The sequence below is a fragment of the Ptychodera flava genome, chromosome 11 (assembly GCF_041260155.1).
Source record: "Ptychodera flava strain L36383 chromosome 11, AS_Pfla_20210202, whole genome shotgun sequence".
In the NCBI taxonomy this organism is placed as follows: domain Eukaryota; kingdom Metazoa; phylum Hemichordata; class Enteropneusta; family Ptychoderidae; genus Ptychodera; species Ptychodera flava.
In genome coordinates, this window is record NC_091938.1 from 37,067,173 (window position 1) to 37,091,115 (window position 23,943).

At 37.5% G+C, this 23,943-nt stretch overlaps 1 protein-coding gene across 2 annotated transcripts; it reads left to right on the top strand.

Annotated features, from left to right (window-relative positions):
- The first annotated feature begins 1,531 nt into the window (after window positions 1-1,531).
- On the top strand, window positions 1,532-8,997 carry LOC139144191 (uncharacterized). 2 transcript variants are annotated; one of them, XM_070714842.1, is made up of 3 exons: window positions 1,532-1,668; window positions 5,955-6,175; window positions 6,819-8,997. In XM_070714842.1, the coding sequence occupies exons 2-3, from the start codon at window positions 6,080-6,082 to the stop codon at window positions 7,623-7,625; spliced, it is 903 nt and encodes a 300-aa protein (XP_070570943.1). In that variant the 5' UTR covers window positions 1,532-1,668; window positions 5,955-6,079; the 3' UTR covers window positions 7,626-8,997. The 2 variants fall into 2 exon arrangements, with proteins under 2 accessions (XP_070570943.1, XP_070570944.1); XM_070714843.1 differs by lacking the exon at window positions 1,532-1,668 and adding an exon at window positions 5,681-5,828.
- The last annotated feature ends 14,946 nt before the right edge of the window (window positions 8,998-23,943 follow it).

A 23,943-nucleotide genomic window follows, 5' to 3' on the forward strand; every position in this document is an offset into this window, starting at 1 on the left:
TATCCTTATCAACAGTTATAAATGAAAGCGGTAAACAATGTACATCTCCTAGGTCATAAAATCATTAAAAGTCAAGGCCCAAGAAAGAAGACAGCTGTTTATTGTGCAAGACAAACAAAATCAATTAACATCGCGTGTTTAGACAAGGCAGGGTATCAGTTTTTAGAAAGGCGAATGAAAATGTAACTTTTTGACGGATATTGAAACTATTTGCACAAATTACACTTGATATTATTCTTCGAAAGGTCAATGTCCTTATCCATATATTTAAACACCTTTAAGCCTCTAACATTAGTTCTTGACTGAGCCACGGAGGTAGCTACCTCCATAACTGAGCTATCAGTATGTAATATCTCAACTTTTAGCAAGCGAAGCTTTCATTAAATTCACAGGGCATCATGAATCTTTGTATGCCGTCAATTATTGCATTTTGTCTGGTATGCACAGGTACTGGTAAGGGCAGATATATGTAATACAAAACCTGTCTATTTTTCTCTAGACTGGTCTTTTTACACCCAGGCACTCAGGAATGTATTAGCAATTCACCAACTATTGTACGGTGTATCACCATGTCGATAGCAACGCGCTCAAAAACGCTCAGGGTATGCACTACGATGAATACACGTTGATTGTATGCCGTTAAGTGGAAGAACTCTTTCCTCGTCGCCAAATAGTTGCAATTTCTAATGTTGGCAAAACCGTTAATGGGGCGTAAATAGCTAGCATTATTTAACACCTCGCCATTCGTTTCTTCACGCTTGTTTCCACTGTCTAAGGGGATTTCATGTCCATCGTTTTAACATATCAGAAATATGTACAAATACACACAAGTGTTATGGTTTGCTTACAGCAGCCATTTCACCATTAGCCATTGATATAGCAATAAAATGACGACACTATACTAAAATCATTTATTGCAGGTCTTAGATAACAATTCTCTTATGTTTGAAAACACTCCCTTTACGCTCTTACACTGCATAATTGCCAACGGTTAGCTGTGCATCTATAGTTAGTCTTCGTCCGTCTACGCTGCTTCTTCTCCGCACTGTTTATTTCCACCCCGTGTTTCTATCTCCCTCACTTTGAGCAAAACAGGCTCTCTCTCTCTCTCTCTCTCTCTCTCTCTCTCTCTCTCTCTCTCTCTCTCTCTCTCTCTCTCTCTCTCCATATGATAGTTTGTGGGGGATGTTCGTCACGTCGGTACAATACTCAATTTAAAATACGCGTAGATTGTTGTGCATCAGTCTAATGTGGAGAAACACTACAGAGAATTGAAAACTGGCTTCCAAACCCAGCACTTTGATCGAGTCAAGAAGTGCTTAGATCACCTTGTTATTCTAAACTATCACCTTCATTCGCATCTGCGACTCTATGGTCGATGAGCAGATTTCACGAATCGCTTGTTTTGACACTTTCATTGATGACTCACGGTGAAAAGATCACAAGAGGCTGACTACTGTAGCCACTTAAGGGGCAGATACGGCTTATGTAAGCCTTGGAGTATGACCTCCCAGGCTATTGTCATTCTGAACAAATTAGTCTAACAATCAGTGTTCATTTGATAGCTTACAGACTGGATTAGCAGGGCAGTTACAGTCCTGTGGTCAGTCGATCAAGACGCGTCCACGCCATGCTCATTTTCACAGCAGCCACAGCGATAATTCTACGGTAAGGTTCTATCATTTTGTACACCACGCTCGGTGGAGAATTTTTCACACTCTCTGTATTAAGGCATTATGAAGTTGTATGGATAACCATGGAGGTAGTAGTAGTAGTTGTAGCTACTAACTCCATGGGGGATAACATACACAGCCTTTATATTGCAATGTAATAGCACTGTATCTTTAAATTTCGCACTTTACCATTTCACCATCATATATTTCAAAAATGGTCCACTTTGTATATAGCCCCAATTATCGAAGACAAGGGCTTTACGTCCTAAAGTGCCTGAAAGATTTTTGTACTTTTCTGCCCGTGAAGTTCAGTACTGTTATTTCAGAAACAATATATAGATTGTAACTCAACGTGTACAAAAGAGATCTTGGTTTTGTGTTCATGAACGCAGGCATTTCGTGTTGAATCTACTTGGATAATTCTGCCGGAATTATTTCTAACATCGCAGGTGTATAATGTCGGTCAGCTTGACCAGGTTCCGTCCACCAGTGACAACAACTTGACATGACGTTGTAGACACAAGCAAACAAACAAACGAGTCTGTCTATAAATCATATTGCAAAGGACCTGTCACAGTCCCCTCTAGGTATAGTCCTTCGGTGAAGAGTCAACCGTTGCCTTTGCAGTACTCTTCACATAGATGGAACGAGAGACAAGATCTCAGTACTTACAGTTTACTTACACTGGAAAGTATATAAAACGGAGAAATACTGCAATTTGGTTGATGTGAATACAACATCTATGCAATATTGTCCTTAAGTGTCACTCTGTCACGCAATTTTCTGTCTGCTTGTGTCCATGCCAAATTGCAGAATGTATTCATGATCTTGAACTTGTTTACTTTGTAAATACTATTTTAAGAGAAAAATCATAAAGTCTGCAAATACATGAAGCTTGCACTGATGCAAAAGAACAACAACAACAATTGTTAGTGTCTTTACATTTCATAAATTCGAAGCTGGCAAAAACACTCTCAAATGGTCAAAGTGTGTTGACTCAATTTTGCATAAAGTCAAGAAAGCTGACAATGGTTACTCAATAGTCCCTCCGTTGAGACTTGTCCGTCCAACAATAGGAACGTTGGTAGCCTTCAGAGAGTCGGCTAAAACTCTATTGAAAATAACAAATTGAATGTAGTTTAACAGAAAGACTTTTGAAATTCCAATCTCTGGTGAATGTGCATATGCAAAGTTGGTGAAAGAAAGTCACGAACCATGGATTTAACAGAGAGAAAGTAAAATTTACCACTAATTACTTTCGCGAAAAATCTTGCAAGGGAATTGGCCTTTGTTAAAGTAGCCTCTCCACCTCGGTCTCGCTTACAGTTTACATGTAGCAGACTCCAGTTTAGAGACGTTCGCAGATAAGACATCCCTGGTATGTCTGATAACAAAGAGTGTATGCGAGTTCACAGTTGTATTATTATTATCGGCTTATTATTATTGGTCGCTTCGGCCGCCGTTGTTTCCGCACTGTATTTTCCGAATCCAAGTCGTCTCAGCCCCAGGACCCAAGACGCGTCGGCACCACAATATTAACTATGCTGGAAAAAACATTGTACAAGTACGTTCAGAAACCCTGTAGTGGTCGACTATAAGGATATACGAGCCAGGTCACACCATGAACCTATCGCCGGATCATACCATCACACCATGGAGGGGATTCGTTCTACTACTTATGTTCAAACCGATATATGGTATCAACGGTCCCTACATCACCGCCAACAATCACTAAGCGGTTTCTAAGGGAATCTCTGAAACTCATGTTGTGAGCCTTAGTAAAAGTAAAATTACAAGTTTACACACACTTGAGCCATCAATCTCAAAGACTACGTTTGTACTATTCGACAGTTCATTGTGCGACTTTGTATTTACTTTTCGTTTCAAACGAGAGCATATCATAAATCACTGTACTAGTGGCACATAAACGAAGATCTGTGTAAAGAAGGATAAAATTTATCGTCTTACATTCTTAGAGAGTACATGTGTAAATTGGTTTCAGTCGTACAGCGACACGTAAGGAGTATTCACTGAAAAATAATAGGCACTATAACAAAAAGGACAAGGGACCGACCTTGAACAGATAAAGAGGTGGTAATTACACCTATGTGGTCAAACTCTCCTAGGGAACTTGTTGGAAGTTTTGGAGGGTGCTTGAATGGACCATGGAGGTACCCTCCTTTAGGTACCTCCATGAATGGACATGTCGTGCAAAAGTGACAGATTCCGGGTCCTTCGTTAATATTTCTGTTGAAAGCGTAGATGTGAATATTTGTCAATAGCTTTTCTATGACGTCACTCACGTAATTCAATGCAATTATCTCTAGCAGTGTGATTCTATTGAATAAAAAGATACAAACTTGGCCAGACAACAAACATTACGCATTGATCACTGGATTATTCGTGAAAGCTGACTTGCGTATTTTCTTATTCAAATCCCGTGTAATTAGTTGGGCTACACTCGGGTGTAATTTGCACAAATGCACTAAACGTTATTGATCTGAACTTAGAGCCGCCTTTATGGCGTACAGTCACACGGGACAGAACAAGTACGCGTAAATTTAGTATTTATTATTGTGTAACATAAACATAGGGCCAAAGTCCCTGAAGCTACTATAGACATGGATACAAAATTAAGTATTTCCTGACTGTATGAAATTATCTCACTAAGGTCATCCTACGGACAAGTAAACTAAATATTAGAGCTGTCTGACCAGCGGTTTTGAAAGAACAAGCAACTCAACAGTTGACAGAGCTCTGTTGAGTTATGTAGAGAATAACCTTTTGTGACACATGTATTGATGAAGAAGGTGGATATCTTTGATTAACATTGTGAGTTCTGTTTAATAAGTTGAGACTGTACATACTCAGAGAAAGCACACTGAAGAGACAAAGGTTTGAAACTTAAGAAGTTCAAGGTCATCAAAAGCATTATAAGGAATCATGTTACACTTTCATTGCACTGTTTACACAGATTGCATAATTGCTATAAATAGCACAAGAGGAATCTTTATACAGCCCAGCTTTACCATAAAAACCCTATCACTTTGACCACTCTTTTAATTGACCACTCTATTTTTTCCTCAAAAAGTAATTTTATTTTATCCTTACCAAGTCAACCATAAATGGAAATTAGAACTTTCTCTATCTCTATCTCTATCTCTATTGACTATTTTGAGCAATTTCTTTTAGATAACATACAGGGCACAATAAATGACGGTTCAGAATATGTCAAAGTTGGGATTCAGGAAAGTTGCCTTTACATGTTTTAATCCTCCAAGATGGTAAGCATTTCACTATGAACTGTCAAAAAAAGTTGAACTTTCTGATAATTCTACACTAAAATTATTTTGGCTTTGATGATTTCCTAATTAATTCAATTATTTAAAATCATATTAATTATTTTTTTCTGGGTGAATTGATAGGGTTTATACAGTACAAGAATTACATACAATGTAAGTCAAATTTTGACCAAAAATGACAAAAAAATTCCTTAAAAATACAGATTTGCATATTTCATCACAATTTGAAAAGTCTAAGTTGGGTTACCCCTAGGGACCTGTATACCAAATAACAAAGCTGTCTGACCAGCGGTTATGAAGAAGAAGATTTTTCACCAAAAACACCTTTTTTGGCATTAATTTGCCTATTTTCAACAATATCAAAAAATTAAAAAAAATTGTTTCTCAAAATCGTATTTTTCATCTACACAACAAATATCAAATCAGTAAGTACTGCGGTTCTCAAGATATTTGAGTGGACGGACGCCTCACAAACGGACATACATACATACATACATACATACATACATACATACATACATACATACATACATACATACATACATACATACATACATACATACATACATACATACATACATACATACAGACTGACGACGGACGCCGGACGGATACCCATCCCAATAGCTTCTATAGACTATAGTCTATAGTAGCTAAAAAACAAAGTGAGAGATTTTAGTTCTACTCCGAATAGTTTATATTGTACATATCATGAGTAGACTTGCTCAAGTCGATAGGCTTACCTATACATAGAACTTTTGTAGTGTCAAATTCAGTGTGTGTTTCCCATCGAAAATGTTGCTTCAGGGATATGATGAGTCAACACCGGTGAAACGCAAAATACATGTATAATGTAAGCCTTGGACAAGATCAGGGAAAATATACAAAGAATTTTGAAAGTGGAATTTTTTCATATTTTCACCGAGAGAAATCAGAGAAATTTCTATGTCTGGCTAACCTTTGTGTTCCTACTTTTTAGGTCAACGAAGACTAACAAAGACAGCGTCTACTGATCTGTCGGGAAACGAAAACTGGGGCTGTGTGTTGGCAAATAATACATTCGGTACTACAATAGCGACATCTTGAATAAATAACACAGCACCCATGGATATACCTGGTTTAATCAGGTACGACAACGTTGAAGAACTCTATGATGAGTTGCCTGCCGAAGAACTATTTCTTGTTCTAAGAGATGAAATGGTAAGTTTCTGTAGGATCAATGTCAACGTGATCACAACTGACGGACAGTGTTTTCCCGAACAATAGTGAAGAAAGACGGAAAAAAGTAATTATCGTGACAAAGAAAATCCAAATCTACTTTCAAGTAATTCGCAATTACAATTGACCTGCCCGGACATTGGGTAAAGATGCAATGCCCTGCATGGGAAAGCAGATACTAATAATATTGTCGTTTTCGATCCAACGTACGTCGCTGTCGGGGACAGGGAGATAACAATGCTACAAGCATAAACATGATTTTATCACGGAAAATGCGTTTATGTTGTTCTTTTAGAATTAAGCTATACTGGTCGAAAATTTATCTAAGTAACAATGAAACTCCTCGCACACAAGCCACAGTCAAAACATTTAACGGGGTTCACAATACATCAAAAGTTTTAACTTTTTCATTGTTTACATTATGTTATTTATATGATTGCAATAATATAACTTTAACTCATGAAATTTGGCATTCCGTTTCTTAACACATCGGACGTCATTACGTTAAAACGATGTGAACATTCTGCGGTCCATAATCTTTCATATAAACAAATGCTTTTGCAGTTACATCGCAAAGAACGGTGCGGCAGGTCAGAACTAACATACTATACAATTCTTACTGCAGAGAGCAACAAAAGAAGACTTCAAAGGTCACCACAGCGAGATAAAGGCAATCAAGAGAGATGTTAGGCAGCTAAGAAGGACAGTCAAATCACTAAGAAATTCCAACACATCATGGGGCAGCCCATGTATTCTCGAGTACGGAAAAGGCGGGAACATCGAACGTCATGAGAAGAGCGATGGTGACAGCTCTCCTCACAGCTCTCCTCACTGGTACGAGGATCTGGACGAGGATGACGACAGTTTTCTGGACAACTCTTTTCTACGGGTAGAGGATAGCTTGTTAGACCTTACATTGCAATGTACGGATGACGAACGAGAACGCTCTAAAGGAAAACGTAACAATTACAGGAAGCGTTTAGACTTTGGTGAAAATGTCGAGATTCCGTTTTCACACAACGACAGACATTCGTCGTTAGCAACTCTGAACCAATCTCAGCAGCCTGAGCCAGATTCAGTATTGAGTACTCATAAACAAGAATACCTTGGAAAGGAAATTCTACATTCCTCCACTAATAACGTGACTGTGCTCCAGGACGGCAATTTTTTGACCGAATATACAAACGACTATCGATCTTTTACGGATGATGTCATTCTCCAGAATTTCAGTGATGTGTGCACCGGCCGCAATGACGTCACAAGGGACAAAAACAAGCAACGACTTCACAACATCAATAACAGCTACAACTCACACAACACACCCAGGGCAGAACGAAAAGAACGACGCAGGAGACTGAGGGAGAAAATACGAAGTTTCAGTGAATCAACATTGCGCTTACACGAATCAATCACGCTTCTAGCACACGTGTGAAGGGAATGCATACGTGGGTTCGTTTTAAATCTACAAGAAGATAATCTCTCTGTTATGTTAGGGACTTTTCACTATCTAGGGAACAGCGCATATGCCATATGGCATGGCCTTTGCGTTGACTTTGACCATCGTGGGTACCGTTCACACTATTGTCACTCATAATCTTGTTCAAAATTTCACTCGTCGATTTGAAGCTGCTGTGTTAATTTCGCTCATCTTTCGGTCTTATCGTTCCATTCCCGAATAGTTCAATGTCATTCTTTTCACCTTAATTTCTTAAAAGAATCACTCTCAAGGTGTTTGTAAGTTATAATTTTGCATATTTTTTCGCACACATGTAAAGTTACATTATTCCTGACTGTAACAATCTATATTATGAAACTAGACTCTGAGAATACTTGGTAGTTATTTCACTTTGTTTTTGATTGCGTCAGTAATCCGTAACGGCAACTGAACCACCATTCTTTTTTATCAGAGTTATATCAATTTACTGTACGTTCTATGCTCTGATTGTATATACTTACTGCTGTCTTTCTTTCTTACTTCTCTGTTGTGTAATTTACTAGTTTGGTTTTCCCATCTTTTAATGTGTGCCGGCTATTGAAGGTGTAAGTCTTTTACAATCAAACCTACATTTTAAATTTTAATAATAATTATCATTTCAATTGCAGTTGACAATAAAGGATGTTATCATTTCACTTTAATAACTGACCAGATGCACCTTGTTCTAGCTCTTTTATTTTGAACATTCTGCGTGACCAGGTGTTTACTAATTATTCATTTTTCGTTGTCTAAAAACACGCATTCTACCACGTCGTGAGCCTGTTACAAGTACTGGATTAGCATGTCATGCTGTCTCAGTGTTGAAAAACCTTTTGATCCAATCCTGTTGTAATTTTCTACATGTGGTACCGTTACTGTCAACAGATATTATAGTTGTAGTCTCTGCCGGCGGTCTGTAGAGAAAGTGCTGTTATAGGAGTTTTCATGAGTACGCAACTTTGATTGGGAATGTCCTAGTTTTCGGTATTTTGTCTGTGGGTATTCTGCTTGAAGTATTCTAAACTTTCGAGGTTATTATGGAGTTCTTAAGATGACGTCACCTTGACTGGAACTGTCCTAGAATGAAGAATTTAATCTGCGAGTATTCTTCTTGTGCTCCATCGGAACTGACTCTTCTTTGTAAACTGTCGTCCGACAGATATACCGCATAAAAATCCTAGTACCGTCATTTGTCGACTTTATCTTTCAGTTGAGTTGTGTATTTTTTTATTGGTCACCCGGTCATGCTAAGTTTGAGTTTCTACGATATTTATGTAAATACGTATTGTTTTTGTTATTAAAAAAATTACAAGGTTCTGTACAAATTTGATATTGTGTTATTTTGCTTTACCATCACACTTGCCAGATATGTATGTATGTATGTATGTATGTATGTATGTATGTATGTATGTATGTATGTATGTATGTATGTATGTATGTATGTATGTATGTATGTATGTATGTATGTATGTATGTATGTATGTATGTATGTATGTATGTATGTATGCATATATGTATGTACGTACACGTACGTACGTACGTACGCACGCACGCACGCACGCACGCCTGCCTGCCTGCCTGCCTGTGTGTGTGTGTGTGTGTGTGTGTGTGTATGTATGTATGTATGTATGTATGTATGTATGTATGTATGTATGCATGCATGTATGTATGTATGTTTAACCGAAAGTTTCTGATTTCAAACGAAAAATGATTTTTTTTGCTTCAACTGTAATGCCCTCCCCTGTAGAGTTTTCATATTGAAGCGGCCCTCCCGTGGCCAAGGCGTGTGGAGGTCATTGACTCAAAATCGTACGATAGGAGATAAGAGATAGTGTGATATTTTAAATCAATTGTTTGTTAAGATTTCAATAGAACAATCGAGAACTGGATATTCCATGATGTGATCTTATTTTATTTTAGGAAACAATCAAAAACTGGCGGGAAAATTAACTACGTGATAACCATTGTAAGTATGTAAGATTTAGAGGCGTATTTAACTTTGTAGAGAATTTAGACTAGATGATTACAGATCAGACCTTTGACGGGGAAGGATACGGTCGCCATCTTGTAATAAAGTATACGGTTGTGTTACAATCTACATCTTGGTGTGTAAGCTCCAGTTACTGAAAACATTACGATCCAGACTGGTACCTCAACTCGTGATTCCCCTAACTACGAGCGCGACATAACCAAAAATTTGATTGCAGTTGCTATTTTCATTGCAGAGTAGTTCTTTTATTGTAGAATTATTGACCAAAAAATTACTGTTAATAAAAAACAATTGTACGTGTCTAATTTAATTTTCATTCAAACAAGTGTAAGCAGAAGTTGACAGAATTGAGGAATTATTTCCAGAGGTTTATCTTGTTTATCTTGTTCTGCACAGTTCAGCCTGTGTGTCAAAGGTTTTCGGTAATTGGAATATTGCTGTCACTAGTATTATAAAGCCAGGTGTTCAATTCTCTAAATTATTACCATTCAAGAAAATTTAAACAATAAATCGCTGAGGCTAATTATTATTATGGTCAATGACCTGCATTTGTATGGTAGATCACCGCAGATCACGCATTGTGGGTCGGCTTGCGATGGTTCCACAGGCAATGGACCGACAAGGGCACTGAACCAGGTCTCGACTGCTATAGTGAGGGCGCTGCAGACTCAAGATGTGTTGAGAAAAGTCATGTCTCATCGCCAGCCTGTCGCACACCAGAGAATATTGCTGAGTCAATGTTCATTCGTGTTTTGTTGCTTAGCAAAGGTGCAGTTGCACATAACCATACGACGTATTTTAATAAAAGTAACTTTTTTTGCAAAGATTCATTCAAAATTCTTCAAAGTGAACGCCGGAGAAAGCAATTTTCTCCGCGTCTTTTTTACTCAAGTGCATGAGGGGAAATCACATGACAATACACGTCCCTCCAGCATTTAAAACAAAGAATTCAGCGCGTCGATCTTAACACTTGCTGATTAAATAGCAACATTTAAATGCCTGTACGTAACACATCGGAAACTTATCGTTTTAGAGATGCAGAGTACAATACATCTACTACATCATTTTGTCATTGATGCTCTGTAATGCAGGAAAGTATGGACCGCATGCACACTGAGTCATCTACACATGCGAGGAAAATCCTGTCTCTATAGCACACGTTGGGAAATTTTGCTCGCGACGAAGAGGAAAAGTACCTAACACGTTGGATATTTTGTTCAACTAATTTCTCTCGTGTGCGGCAGGCTTAAGCAGGTACATCCGTTGAGATCCCAAACTATTTTCTTGCGTTTTGCTTAAGTCCACTCATTTATCGAGCCGCTTGCCTTTCTATGATAACTCTATACCGAAATTCCAGCCAAAATATTTTACATCAGTACATACATCGGTTAAAAACAAACTGTTCTGGAAACACCACTTGGAGGACTTGCTTACACGTCGTCGGAAGTGGATGTATTTCACCTGTCAGAGGGTAAACCCTACCACTGAGGGCAGTGTTTATCTCGTACATAACTTATTCTCTGTTAACGTTCAAGCTTGAATAAAACGTTTCGTTGACACAGGTTGATTTAATAAATTAAATGACCAACTAAATTGAAACAACGGGGTCAGTTTTCAGTGCTGTACGAGGAGATAATTGCCTTTGGAAATAGAAGTGAGGAAAGTTCCCGTAAAGTTAAAAAAGTTGCTTTCGGCAAATTTCCTCATTGATGGCTTTTGATTGGATTTATTCAACACTGCGTCTAATTAGTCCACGTGTTTCCAAAACTTATTAGTCTGAATGTAATCTGAAGGAATCTGAAGACAACTTGCAATGCTTATCTTGCCATTTATTGACAACTCAGTAAACAGTGAAATGCATGCAATTTTAATCAACATGCTCATCTATCAGAAGTAAATTTCACAATTTAAATCATCTATTGAATATTCATATAAACGCTAATCCAATTATCAACCCAAAGTCTGGTTGTGTCAGATTTCTGTGCCAATCAGTGCGGACGCAGATATGCGATTTTTCCGTTGTTGCTAAGCATGCTTATGCCAAATTCCATCGTTGCCAAGGGGTCTTGCGTGCGCTTCAGAGCAACATCAGACTGACTGGGTGACGGTTCAGGTAGGTGGAGCTCTCCAAATTTTCGTTTAATTTCGCCAAGTAAGTTTGAGATCGAATATTTTAAGTAATCTTATTTTAAGAATACTGGTCTCCGATCAAAATTGACCGTTCATGCAGTAATCCTCCTCTAAATAATGTAAATATGGCTAAAGAAAATTGACATTACTGAGGATAGTGGATTGCATCGTTAGGAGAAAGTTGTCAGTATTATGTCCTGCTTTCTGATGTTAACATTTCCGTCTCACGGCCTTACCTTGAACAATTTTGGTAATTTCCGTAACAGTTTATGTATAGGAATAGATTTTGTGAATATCTCTTCTGGAGGAGGTCATTTGACAGTACGATAGCGTATGAAATGCAGACACCTGAAAACCGGAAGTACATTAACTTTCCAGGCGATATAATTGATGATAACTTCGTTCACAATATTCATATTTAGTATCACGGTCGTTTAATCCAGTTATTTTTTAGGGAAGCATTAAGTTGACAATCTTCTGTCGCTTACTTGATGTATTATCATGCAGAATAGCTATAACCGTCGCGGTATTTCAAAAACAATACCATGCAAGTTACCCTCGAGCCACAGTCACTTGCTGTTCGATATACGGTGATGGCCGCTTTGATATGCATTAGAAACATAGGAAGTCGGGAAATGGAATAGCCGCTATGCGCACGTACAGGCGAGTTCGGAGACGGATTTTCCTGACAAAAAGCTATAGTTTACCTAATAAACCAGCATCGATGGCTTCCAATACCTCTCTGAATCCATACCTGTTATAGTCTATCGTCAATAACGACCTTCTTGCATTTTTGGGTACGATTTCCGATTCTTCTCTCGATTTTTCTCTGAGTGTCTACAATGTGACGTAGTATTAAACATGAAAAAAAAACAAAGTCCCCTTCCTATGACCCGCGTCTTTAGCCATAGCAGTGACTATTTTTTAGCTTCACCTGTACACATTAGAGAAAATGATAGTCTAGAGGGCGATGCTGTGTACTAATTAGGCTGAAGTTCATATCAAGCATAGGGAGTCTATTGGGAGTTCACATCGGATGTGCATTAAGTTTGTGAGATGAGATCCTATCAGAAACAAATGAGAGCATTTAAGTCGGACGATTCCACAGAACAGCTGATATGGAAGGATGTTTTGTGAAAATCCTGTTTTATATAACAATAATTGCTACTGATATCTGTTAATATATCATGCATGTTTATCCATTGAAGTGATAATTTTCAAAGAGTGTCATTCTTTATACAATTTACGCACTAAATTGTCGTAACAATTGACTGAGGACTTGATAAATAATCATTGACAAATACTTTTAAAAAATATGTATAATAAATGATAAATTTGCCGGTTTTTAATATGCATGTATATTAATAAGTGGTGTGAACTTATTCTTTCAGATCAACACTACATGGACTGACGGCCAGTGAACGTTAGGCGTGACAAGACTAAACATTTAAATTTCTTTTTGACATGTCATTACAACAATGATTTATTGCCATTAAAGACATTAATCATTATTACAATCTAGATTTGCTGCAATTTTATGAATTTTGGTTGAAAATGAACTCAGTTCCATCATAAGATGGTGACAGTGATATTGAAAATGTAGAAAGCGAAAAGCTGCTTGGTGTGGAAGATTCAGAGTCATTTATCATAAACATCACATGATGATAGTATTATGAAAAATAAAGAGTAATCTGTATCTTCTTGCCAGAATTTCAGCATTTTTACCAGTTTCAGCAAGGCGTCATGGGGTTGTTGTAGTCAAAAGGATATGGATCACTTGAACTGTCTTTTAAAGCGGGCAATGTGACTGATTTTGAATTGTGACATTGGTACCTCATACATTGAAATGTTTACACTTCTACAATGGTATCTGCTATCCCATCGCTATAAGTACAACCTAATAGTGTCTGTTTACAAGGGTATGGTATTGCCAGTCTCCTCCATACATCCGGGATATAACAACGAAGTACAAAGATCCACAAAGATTTTAAGATTTATTAGTAATAAAGCTCTACAAGTTACATTTGCTAGAACCGAATTATTTAAGCAGTCTTTTTGAGTAATTAACTGTACAACAATTTGCCTTCAGCAATAAGAAGTTGTACAAGTGTTAGAGGTTTTAAGCAGGCTTGTTACAAATTTTATCGACAAAGCTTATTCGACACTTTTACATGAAACCTGTCTGTGTTGTAATGTTGTTGTTATCCTGTACTCTGTCTTCTGTGTATAAGTTTTCTTTGTGTTTGACCCTTGTGAAAAGAGGCGTATACCTATCATGGCTATAGAGTTAAAATAAAGTTTATAGGGCCTATTGTTGTTGTATTGTTGTAAGATACTTATTGCATCAAATTGTAAAAGATTTATAAAAAATACGTATTTTAGTTTAGGTAAATCGCATAACCTCATCATTAATTAAACCTGTTCTTTTAGAACAATAATTGTTAAAATAATTGAACTCAGGTAAAGCCTTGAAGCTGTGATACTTGTAATTTTTTCCCTTTCTGGCTCAATATGCAAGTGTGCATTTCAGAAAAATCAGTGACAATCAGTAATAGTTCATTTATGCTTTTTTAGTAAATTCATATTGGCCACTTTAGAGATACAAGGCTTCAGTAAATCGCCTCATTTTTTATGCTTAATTTTCTGCACTTTTATAGGGGAGATACTTTCTCCGGCGCAAAAGTTCAGGATGAGAAACGGTAAACGGTAGCCGACTGGTTTTGTTTGAGGCCTAGCAGCTAGGCGATGTTGCTGTGAGTGTGTGGGGGTTCGAATCCCGTTTGGGTTATAGTAAAAATTATATTTGAGAAACGCTACAATGAGTATCGTCGCTAGAGGGCAACCTTCACGCATGCGCTTTAACTGTTATTTTAGGAATTTGCAAGGACTACCTGTACCCGCCAGTGCTATTTTAAGTTAACATTTCCGTCTCACGGCCTTATCGCCAAAACTGAGGGCATAGCGTTTCAGTTGGATGTCTTTGTAAAAGGACAGTGACAAAATCAAACTTGGAGAAGAAACATGTAATGAGCATGACCGGAAAATTCAGGAGTGAATGAGTTGTATTTTCTGTCAAAACGCACGAGACAACATTTTGACTTTGCTATTTTCAGCGATATAAACTAATAAGACACTAAATAATGCACGATTTGGTAAATCTAACTATTTATCTTTCAATTCGCCTAGTTATAATTAACATAAGTTGAATTCTTTGTGAACTACAGGAGATATTTCTTTACAATGTGTAGCGCTAGATTTAGTGATTTTTTTGAAATTTTCGCGTTCCATACCACCCACGTAGGAAAATCGATTTTGCGCGTCTCGGGTATCTGCGTCCGCACTGAATATATCAAATTTTGAACGTATTCAATAAAGGACAAAAATATCTCTTGTCAACGGTATAGAAATAACACAGTGTATTAGCATTCAACAAGTACATAGACATATTAGACAGATGTCTTTACATTCCAAATAATGCTGACCGGAGATATTTTCATCGCATTCCTGAAAATTCATACCTGTAAAATTATCTAGGCCTATTTTTGCAGCGAGTGATTATGTAGGTTTTTATGAAACACGCATATCTAAAATTTTAGAGAAGAAAACTCTAGAATTGAAACTTTGCTACAGGTAAATTTTCCAGTGTTTGCTTTGAACGAAATCTTGGGAAATGGTGGGTCTTCCTTTCATATCATGTATGCGTACTCTTTTGGCAAGACTATTGGGTTACACGAATAATTAAACAGATATTGGTTAAAATTTCGACCAAATCGGCACCGCCGTGTCGTCACGCGTACACGGTACAAGTGCTTCTAAACCACGTGCACAAACGTTCATAGAAAGAACGTGTAGTTCCGTAGTACGCGTCGTTGGTTTATGCCGCGCGCAATGACGTCACTCTTTGGCATTCCGAGACTTTGGAACACTTCGCATACTCATTTTATTCCGGAGAAGAACCATTGATGCTGCTGCTATAGCAACAACAAAGGAACAACGGAACGTTCTGTATTCCATACTTAGTTTATTCGGTGCGTAACACTTATGTCTACCGAAAAACCTTCTTTGCTGTTGAATTCTTTTCATCAAAATATTTTGATTTTACAAGCGTTCATCATATTATCATCAAAGTACTTCCTAGTATTGTAAGAAGAATGGAAAGCGCTGACGATCAATTCATCGATTTCATGGAGGCCGGAGATACTTTTCTTAACATCAATGCGCTGGCAAGTTTATATTCGGTAAGGATATCAACACAACAACGTTCTATTGACCGAGTCTTCCATAACTTTACCGAAGAAAGTGAGCCTTATTTCCTAAAAAAGTAATCACCACATTAATGAGATTATTGCAGTTGTGAATTTTTTAATCTTTGTTTCATAATTCCGAATGATCATAAACTATTTTGTAGTCACATACATCCGAAAGGATTTCCCCTGCCGTGGCATTGTACCAAAGCAAAGTCGCCGTTTTGGGGTTTTTGCTCACAGGAAATAACTTGTTACAAGCAATGATGAATACATTATGTTGTTCACTAGTGAAATTTTATTCTTATTTCACACAAAACAAAGGTGTGTGACCCTTATTACAGTGACATTAGTTCAGACTGCATCATGTAAACCAAATTTAATATTGAATTATACACTAAATGATGAAGACTTTTAACTTGGGAGGAAGTTTCTGTAACATATTTCGATGTATGTCTTACTGTTTTAATTCCTTTAGCCTGGAAGTGTAATATACAAAGGTCAAGTGAAGGTAAAGTCAAGGCATGGGTTGCTGCGTTCTTGGCAGAAAAGGTTTCTCGAACTTCGATTTCCGGCAGACTTACGCCTTGCTAAGAAGGTAAGAAACATTGACTTTTCAGTGTTATCCAGGAATGAACCATTGCATCTATGGATGTTTACAGAGAACATCTGCTCAGTGAAATTGTTAACCATTTCTTTTGTCAATAATAATCTTTGCAAAGAGATATCTACGCATTCGACTGGATTTACGAAAAGTGCGAATCTACAAAACAAACACTACGTTGCTATAAAAGCTTAAAGAATGACGAAAGACATGAGCAATAACGTTATAACTTAATCTGCTTGCGTTCTGTCAATTATTAATTACTTTATTTTCAACTTTTCCCTCTTAGTGAATCGATTGTTGACAAATCTTTCTCAAATTAATTTAGTGAAATGCAATTTGTTGTTGCTACTTGTTAAATGTTATATTTTCAGGAAACCATGGATAATGCGGCTGGATACAGCTTTGTAAATTACACAGAAATGAAGATTAAGCCGCATCCAACCAATCGAGGCTTCAGAAGGAAATTCCTGAAGATTACACTGGTTTCTGTATTTCCCGATATGGTAAGACAACTTTGAGAATTTTGTACAAGACGAAACTTGACAAACTTTGCAACGTTTCTACCAACTTGCAAGCAAAAGTTGAAACCGTGTTTGGTAATTGTAAAATGTGCTTTTCAGATAGCAATTCATGATGCTTCCAACGTTAGCATTTCGATATCTTCGGCACACGTCATTTCGCGTGAACCCCCTTCCCCACCCCTTCAGAATAGTTACAGTATTGGGACTAATATTGTTGTTCGTAAATGTGGCAATTGCAGAACGATACCAATATTTCTTGGTATACATCTACGACATATACACATTGTATTTATTCCATCCCTATTTATTTGAGTGTTCTGGCAATATAGATCTACAAGACAGATTGTTTGTAGATGTAAACTTCACATAATCGATGACACCAAAATCGGAATAAAATAAAAGCGTAAAGTTCTTTTCATGTCATTTCAAACAAAGCACAACCGTTCAACCATATACGTTAATCATCGAAAGAACATACCACTATCAGGATTATTAAATTCCACTTACTCTTTCGGCTTTTACAGACTATACAGATTCAATGTACCAGCAAAGATCAATACAGGGACCTGACACAAACCTTGCCAACCATGCTGGATATGGGAACTTACGAGCGCCTACAAAATCAGCGAATACTCGAAAATCTCGCAGCAGACGCTGCCAAACGTATTCACAGGGAACAATACGAGTCAGTTCCTTTGGACTCATCATGTGAAGGAGAGCCCGTGTCCAGCTCGGTTTCGACCTCTGAGAATATCGGAAGTAACAAGCAGGACAATCAGGCTAAAGCCCTGGCGGCGTCGAGGACTGCAAATTTAGAGAGAGGTGACAATGCTGACTTGTGTGTAACTTCTGGCCAGACGTCGCTCTCTGCAGAGTGTGAAAAATTAGAGGAGTTGCCAGCAGCAAGGAAAGAGTCGTTGTCTGATGATCAGGAAGAATATGAAAAATCAGCGTCGTCGACACAGATCAAGGGGTCTCTTCACAATCTATGGATTGCCAAAAATATCATGCCTGCAATGAATGAAAATATTGCACCTCCTGAGATTGGAGCCTCCTCTGGTAAAGCGAGCTAATTTGTAATTTTTAATCTATAAACACTCGAACCAAATATTAAATGACCTCCAACGACATGTCTTAGGACAGTGAAATCAAACTGTAGTGGACATTGATGGCGCTATTCTTTAGGGTGGTGACCCTTTTATTTTTTTTTGTTTCTCATCTCCAGAGGAATACTCGGGCAGGGCGGGCGGTCGAAATAAAAAAAAAACAAGTACCAAAAAAAACTGTATTTGTTTCAGTTCAATGTTCTGTCCATTCACTGTCACTGCAATTTCTTGTCTTTCAGTTCAGTGTTCTGAGCTCTCTGTCCTTTCAGTCTGAGTCGCTGCAATCTCACAATTTGATGATGGTGGTGCTGTTGCTAGGATGATCGCCTCAGAGGCGGCGCAAATAAAAAAGTTTTTTTTATTTTCATGTCGGAGCTGAAATTTACGGTCGGTCGAGCGATGGGAACACAAAATTAAAAATGTCGCTACTCTTTAGATGAATAGATGCAAATTTTTCAGTATTGTTTTCAGGTTGTTATAACATTTTCTTAACTTTTGAACAGGTCAAATTTCATATTAATTTCGACCTTCTAAACCTCATTTATCTGTAGATAATATTCCTGAACACATAATTCATGCCTATCTCTCACGAAGTTAATGCAGTTTTGCTGCAATGATATCTTACTTAGATGCTTACTTACTTGCTTACTTGTCTTTCCTTATCAGGTAATTCGTCAGCACAAGATGACAAGGAACAGGAAGAAGAAGGAAATAAACTTGAAACTCACGTTGGTACGTCCAGTTGATTGACTTTTTAAAGCGATGACGACGCAACGCGACATCTTCAGATTGGTGTTTATATCACTGTGCCTTATCTTGATGTCTCTGTTACTGAGAGACCTTTATCACAAGACCATTTATTCAATATCCCTTTCTTCTGCCTCTTTCCTGTTGATGCAAAAAAACTTGTAAAATATTCGAATGTCTAAAAATCCTGTGCTATTTTCTTCTTTTCAATGCAGAAAGCGATGACGATGACGATGGCAATGAGCTCAGCCTACAGGAAGAACTGAATGCTATGGAGGAAGCATTTAAACACACAGACGCGGAATTTTGTGATTTTGAAGGAGCCTGTGAAGGTATTGAAGCTGATTCCAAATTTGATGACGTTAGGGTACCATGTGTTGACGTGGCTGCAGAATTTGGTGATATTGCTCTTGAAAACCACACAGCGTTTTGTAAGGGTGAGGAGGCAGAATTTGTTGATATTGCTTTAGAATCAGATTCAGATTCAGATTCCGAGGCAGAGGCGGATATCAAGGATACCGAAGAGGACGAAAGGTCACGTGACATGGCTTGTGGTGACAGTATCATCGCTTGGTTTAGAATGATCGGTGCTGTCAGGAGATTGTTCAGGCGATGTAAGTACACTTTGTAGACTTCATACTATGTTAAAGAAATGTCATACGTTGGTAGGTCTCCGAGAAAGAAGAAACATGGCTCAACAAAGTGAGAACATGAATTCTTATTACGACCTCAACCAATGATAAACTTTATGTGCGCGAAGGAAAATAATCACGAATATCAGTTTCAGTTTTGATTTATTTGCAAACACGAGTATGAGATCTAATTCCTTCATGTGGATATTGTTTTGACAGCTTTCCAGAAGACAAAATAAATAAATAAATAAATAAATAAATAAATAAATAAATAAATAACAGTGACTGATTCCATAAATATGATGGACATTTGGTCAATACAGTGCTGTTGTAGACGAAAGTAAATAATGGTGATAATACTATGAAACCATTGATTTGACGTAAAAAAAACAAATCTCAACAAGAGAACAGTTCACCCGCTTCTTACTTTTCATCATTTACATCTCATTATTTCAGAATTGTGTGAACCTTTAGCACACCGAGAGAGAAGTGCCAGGGATTTTAGAAACATAGTGGTTTTGAAAAAAATAGAACACACAGAAAAATCGAAGAACTTCACTGTGTACTACAGGACTCAAGAGAAAGACGGATTGTTTGATATTCATGAAGATATGTGTTTTGTGTCAGGTGTTTTGCATCTTAAGGAGAACATTCTTAGACAAATTTGAATTACAATTTGAATATTTTATATAATTGATGTTGTGTCTCAGCCATTCCATTCTTTGAAATTATAAAAGGGCTTTGTATTATCACAATCATCATCGGCACAACTTATTACTGCGTTCTTTGGCCCTATTTTTGTGAAATCTTAACTTGATTCTTGATGGTTTTTTGAGTAATTTTATTATTTTGCCATGGATGGATACTGTTCATAGTCAGATGCCAATCAAATCGAAAATACCACGACATCGAGTATCTGGAGTATCAATGCTTTGTGTATAGACAGAATTACTCGTTAGCACAATAAACTATAAATAATATTTACGTTGTTCTCCTTTTATTAGCTGATTAACGAGCAGGCATCAGCTTTTAACTTAAAAGTTTTTTTAGATCTGTTAAAGTAACAAACGCTGCGAATGTGTAATAAATCGATCTCAAAATATCGTCAGTATTCCAAGAGCTTTCTTTAAATATCCTCAGTATTCAAAGAGTTTTCTTAAGTTTAAATAAAAAAAAAAGTATATGATATTGTCGTAAGTGTCGGAGGTGGCACGAAAATTCAAACGTTTTAACATCATTTTAGATTTCCCGCCATTTCAAAAACTAATCATGATTGTTACAGAGACAATTAAGATTACAACAACAAAATGTTGGCAATGTTGTGTTGTGCATTCAAATAAATGGCATCATGCTAGTTTCTTGTATGATCATGTGCAGGAAATACTGCATTTTTATACTTTTTCATGGGGCACCATTTTATGAGTGCGGCACCCGTTTATTTTTAACCTGTACAAAAATGTGTAGGCATGATTCAAATAAGCAAGCAGTGATACATCTATACACATCCTTCAGTTAGCACATTTAAACGAACCAACTTTGGTTTGAAAATAAAATCATGAAAATAATGAAAATAATGCATACAAATTCGCAGCTATTGTGGCTTTCAAGTAATGGACTTTGATGACACGGTCCGTCCACTTTTGTGGAGGGACAGTATTGATGATAAGCAATTTATGTGTTTTCTGAGTCTTGCCTATAAACGGTTTTGAATAACATTTACGTAAGCGCCCCATATCACGATTGACCTACATTTGCCAAGCAAACCACATGTCTACCCGTATCAAATCTCATCTATCAATGTCCACAATCGACTGAGACACGCCTCAACAAGGAAATGTGCGCAGACTCTTTCACCGGCATATTTTACATGATTCAAATATGATTTGATTGATAAACATCGCCGACTAAACTCTAAGTATGGTACCTACGTTTTATATTAACCACCCGTAGCCATTGGGCATATGGTGTGCCAAACTTTCTGTCGGCGCCGCTTGGTTTTTTCCAGTGAGCTGACGGTTTCCGAAGAGGAAGAGTTGACGCCGTATTCTCACTTGCGCTGTTATGTAGAAACGTAAGGAAGTGTGACCGATATAATTTATATCTGAATATAAATTGACTAAAATATTAAAATATATAAAATTACAGACGAGGAACAAAATATGTCTCTGGCTTCTGATGTTGAATGCAGTAAAACGATACCATAACCTGGTAGTCCTTATATCCTAGAAACTATCTGTAACAGACGGGTCAAACACCAAAAATATTCGTCAACATGCTTTTAGGAAATACTGTAGGTCGGTCGGACATTTCTAAGTTGTTCATTATTAATGGGTGCGATTAACGAAAAACTGTCAACATTTAGCAAAATCGCAAATGCTTGTTAAAATTGCAAAGCAAAGTTAAGGGTCGGCGGTGTTAAATAAGGCAAGGCAGAATACCGAAACATATTTTGTTGGTTTGTTTACTGGTACAGGTAATTGCTTTGCCGTACACCTGCGATAAATATTAACTGCACAATTGCAACTAATATTCAATTTGATATCTATGTCACAGGGAACACTTTGTTGGGAAAACTTAACCTAGGGCACTATTTAGTGACGCCTGTACAACTTATGGGGTAGTCAGAATAAATACACTTTTCATCACTCCCTTCAACAGTAGGCATATTTATTTGCCAAACACCGTTTTTTTCATGTAGTGAGGATGCAAAAAGTTTGTTTTTTCTGTGGCAATCGTGCTCTACAAATTCGTTTCCATTCACAACCGATCCAATCCAAAATCTAATGAGTGATTCCTAAATTGGCCCGTTTGTTAATATGAGATGCTATTAGATGTGGACACAGACGGCATAAACCATTGCAGCGTGTAGGGGTGCCAGCACTATTCCTGTCATCTCTTCAAGTTGACAACATTATGTGTATTTAATAACACAGTGTCTTCTCTTCCTTGCAACTGCTGGGATGACTCGTAAACTGATTATCATAAATGAATAAATATCATAAAAAGAACCTTATATGAAGCTGTTGAACAGTGATCCCCTCAGATTGGCGATAGTATTGTTTTTCAGCGCGGTGATGCATTGCAGACTGATCTGCTCACATACGGGCATTTTTCGTTGTTTGACGGCCAGCCTCGGAACCGCGATCCGATGATTGTCATTTTCGCACTCGTTCAGTTTTTTAAATCTACGCTCCTTCCAAGTGGTTTCTATAAAATGAGATGAACTTGGCTGCTGACCACAATGTAATCCTCGGAAATGCCCGGAAACAGCGCACACATTATTTGATGACATTAATATGCAATTTTAAAGGGCTCTAACCCCGGGAAAGGGCATTCAACTCTGGAAAGGCCGTTCACCTACTGCAAAAAGGTCTTTCACATCAAAGGAAAATTCATTATGTGTTTCATTCGTCGATTTTCATTCATTCGGTTTGATTTACTTGTCAGCGATTCGAGTATTCATTCGGTTATTCGTCGTAAACAAGGCCCAATTTGTCGAAGGCTTTGTGATACTAAAGCTCAATTTCTCAGCAGAGAAAGTGGCACCCCGTGATGTTATGGTTTTGTCCAATATTAGGTGAGCTCAACAGTCACTTCTCTTCTCTGCGCAGTCGCACATTGAAGTCACATGTAGACCTCTGCAACGTTGAAAGATGTCACGAAGTCGACGTGGAGAACCCTCCGAATCCAAGGGTATCGTAGTGATCTTCATCATGTATTCATTATGGTATTGGGGTTAGTCAGAAGACAGGAAATATGACAAGCGAACTTTTTCAGCTACATTGCAAGAGATCACTTGATTTCATGCCTTCTCTTCTCTTTCTAACAATTAAAAAAAATCAGCCTTGAAAGAAGTGGGAAGCCAATTACGTTTGAAGCACCATCGTTTTGTTTCGGCGTAGATACAATTGTAAAACGTACGAAGGCTTCATTAGTGGCTTTGCTAACGTATGTATGTGAAACAGTTGTATTTTCATCGGAAGAACCATCATGGCTGCATCGATACTATTTCGGTAGACTGTGTTTAACACAATTTTATCTTGAAAATCTAGCACGATAACACAATTTTAAATACGTTTTTTTCCAAATAGGTTGCTCTTATCAAGACCTTTGCGAAGTATCAGAAAATTGATCTTAGAATACAAGTACACGTTAGGCTTTAATGTGGTGACTTCAAGCAGTAATAGTAGATATTGTTTGACACCGGCTTGGAGAGTATGACGGGTAAAGCAGGACATTTTACGAGGCAATTCCAGTAGCTCTATCTGACAATTAAAAAAGTACCTAACATACCAAATT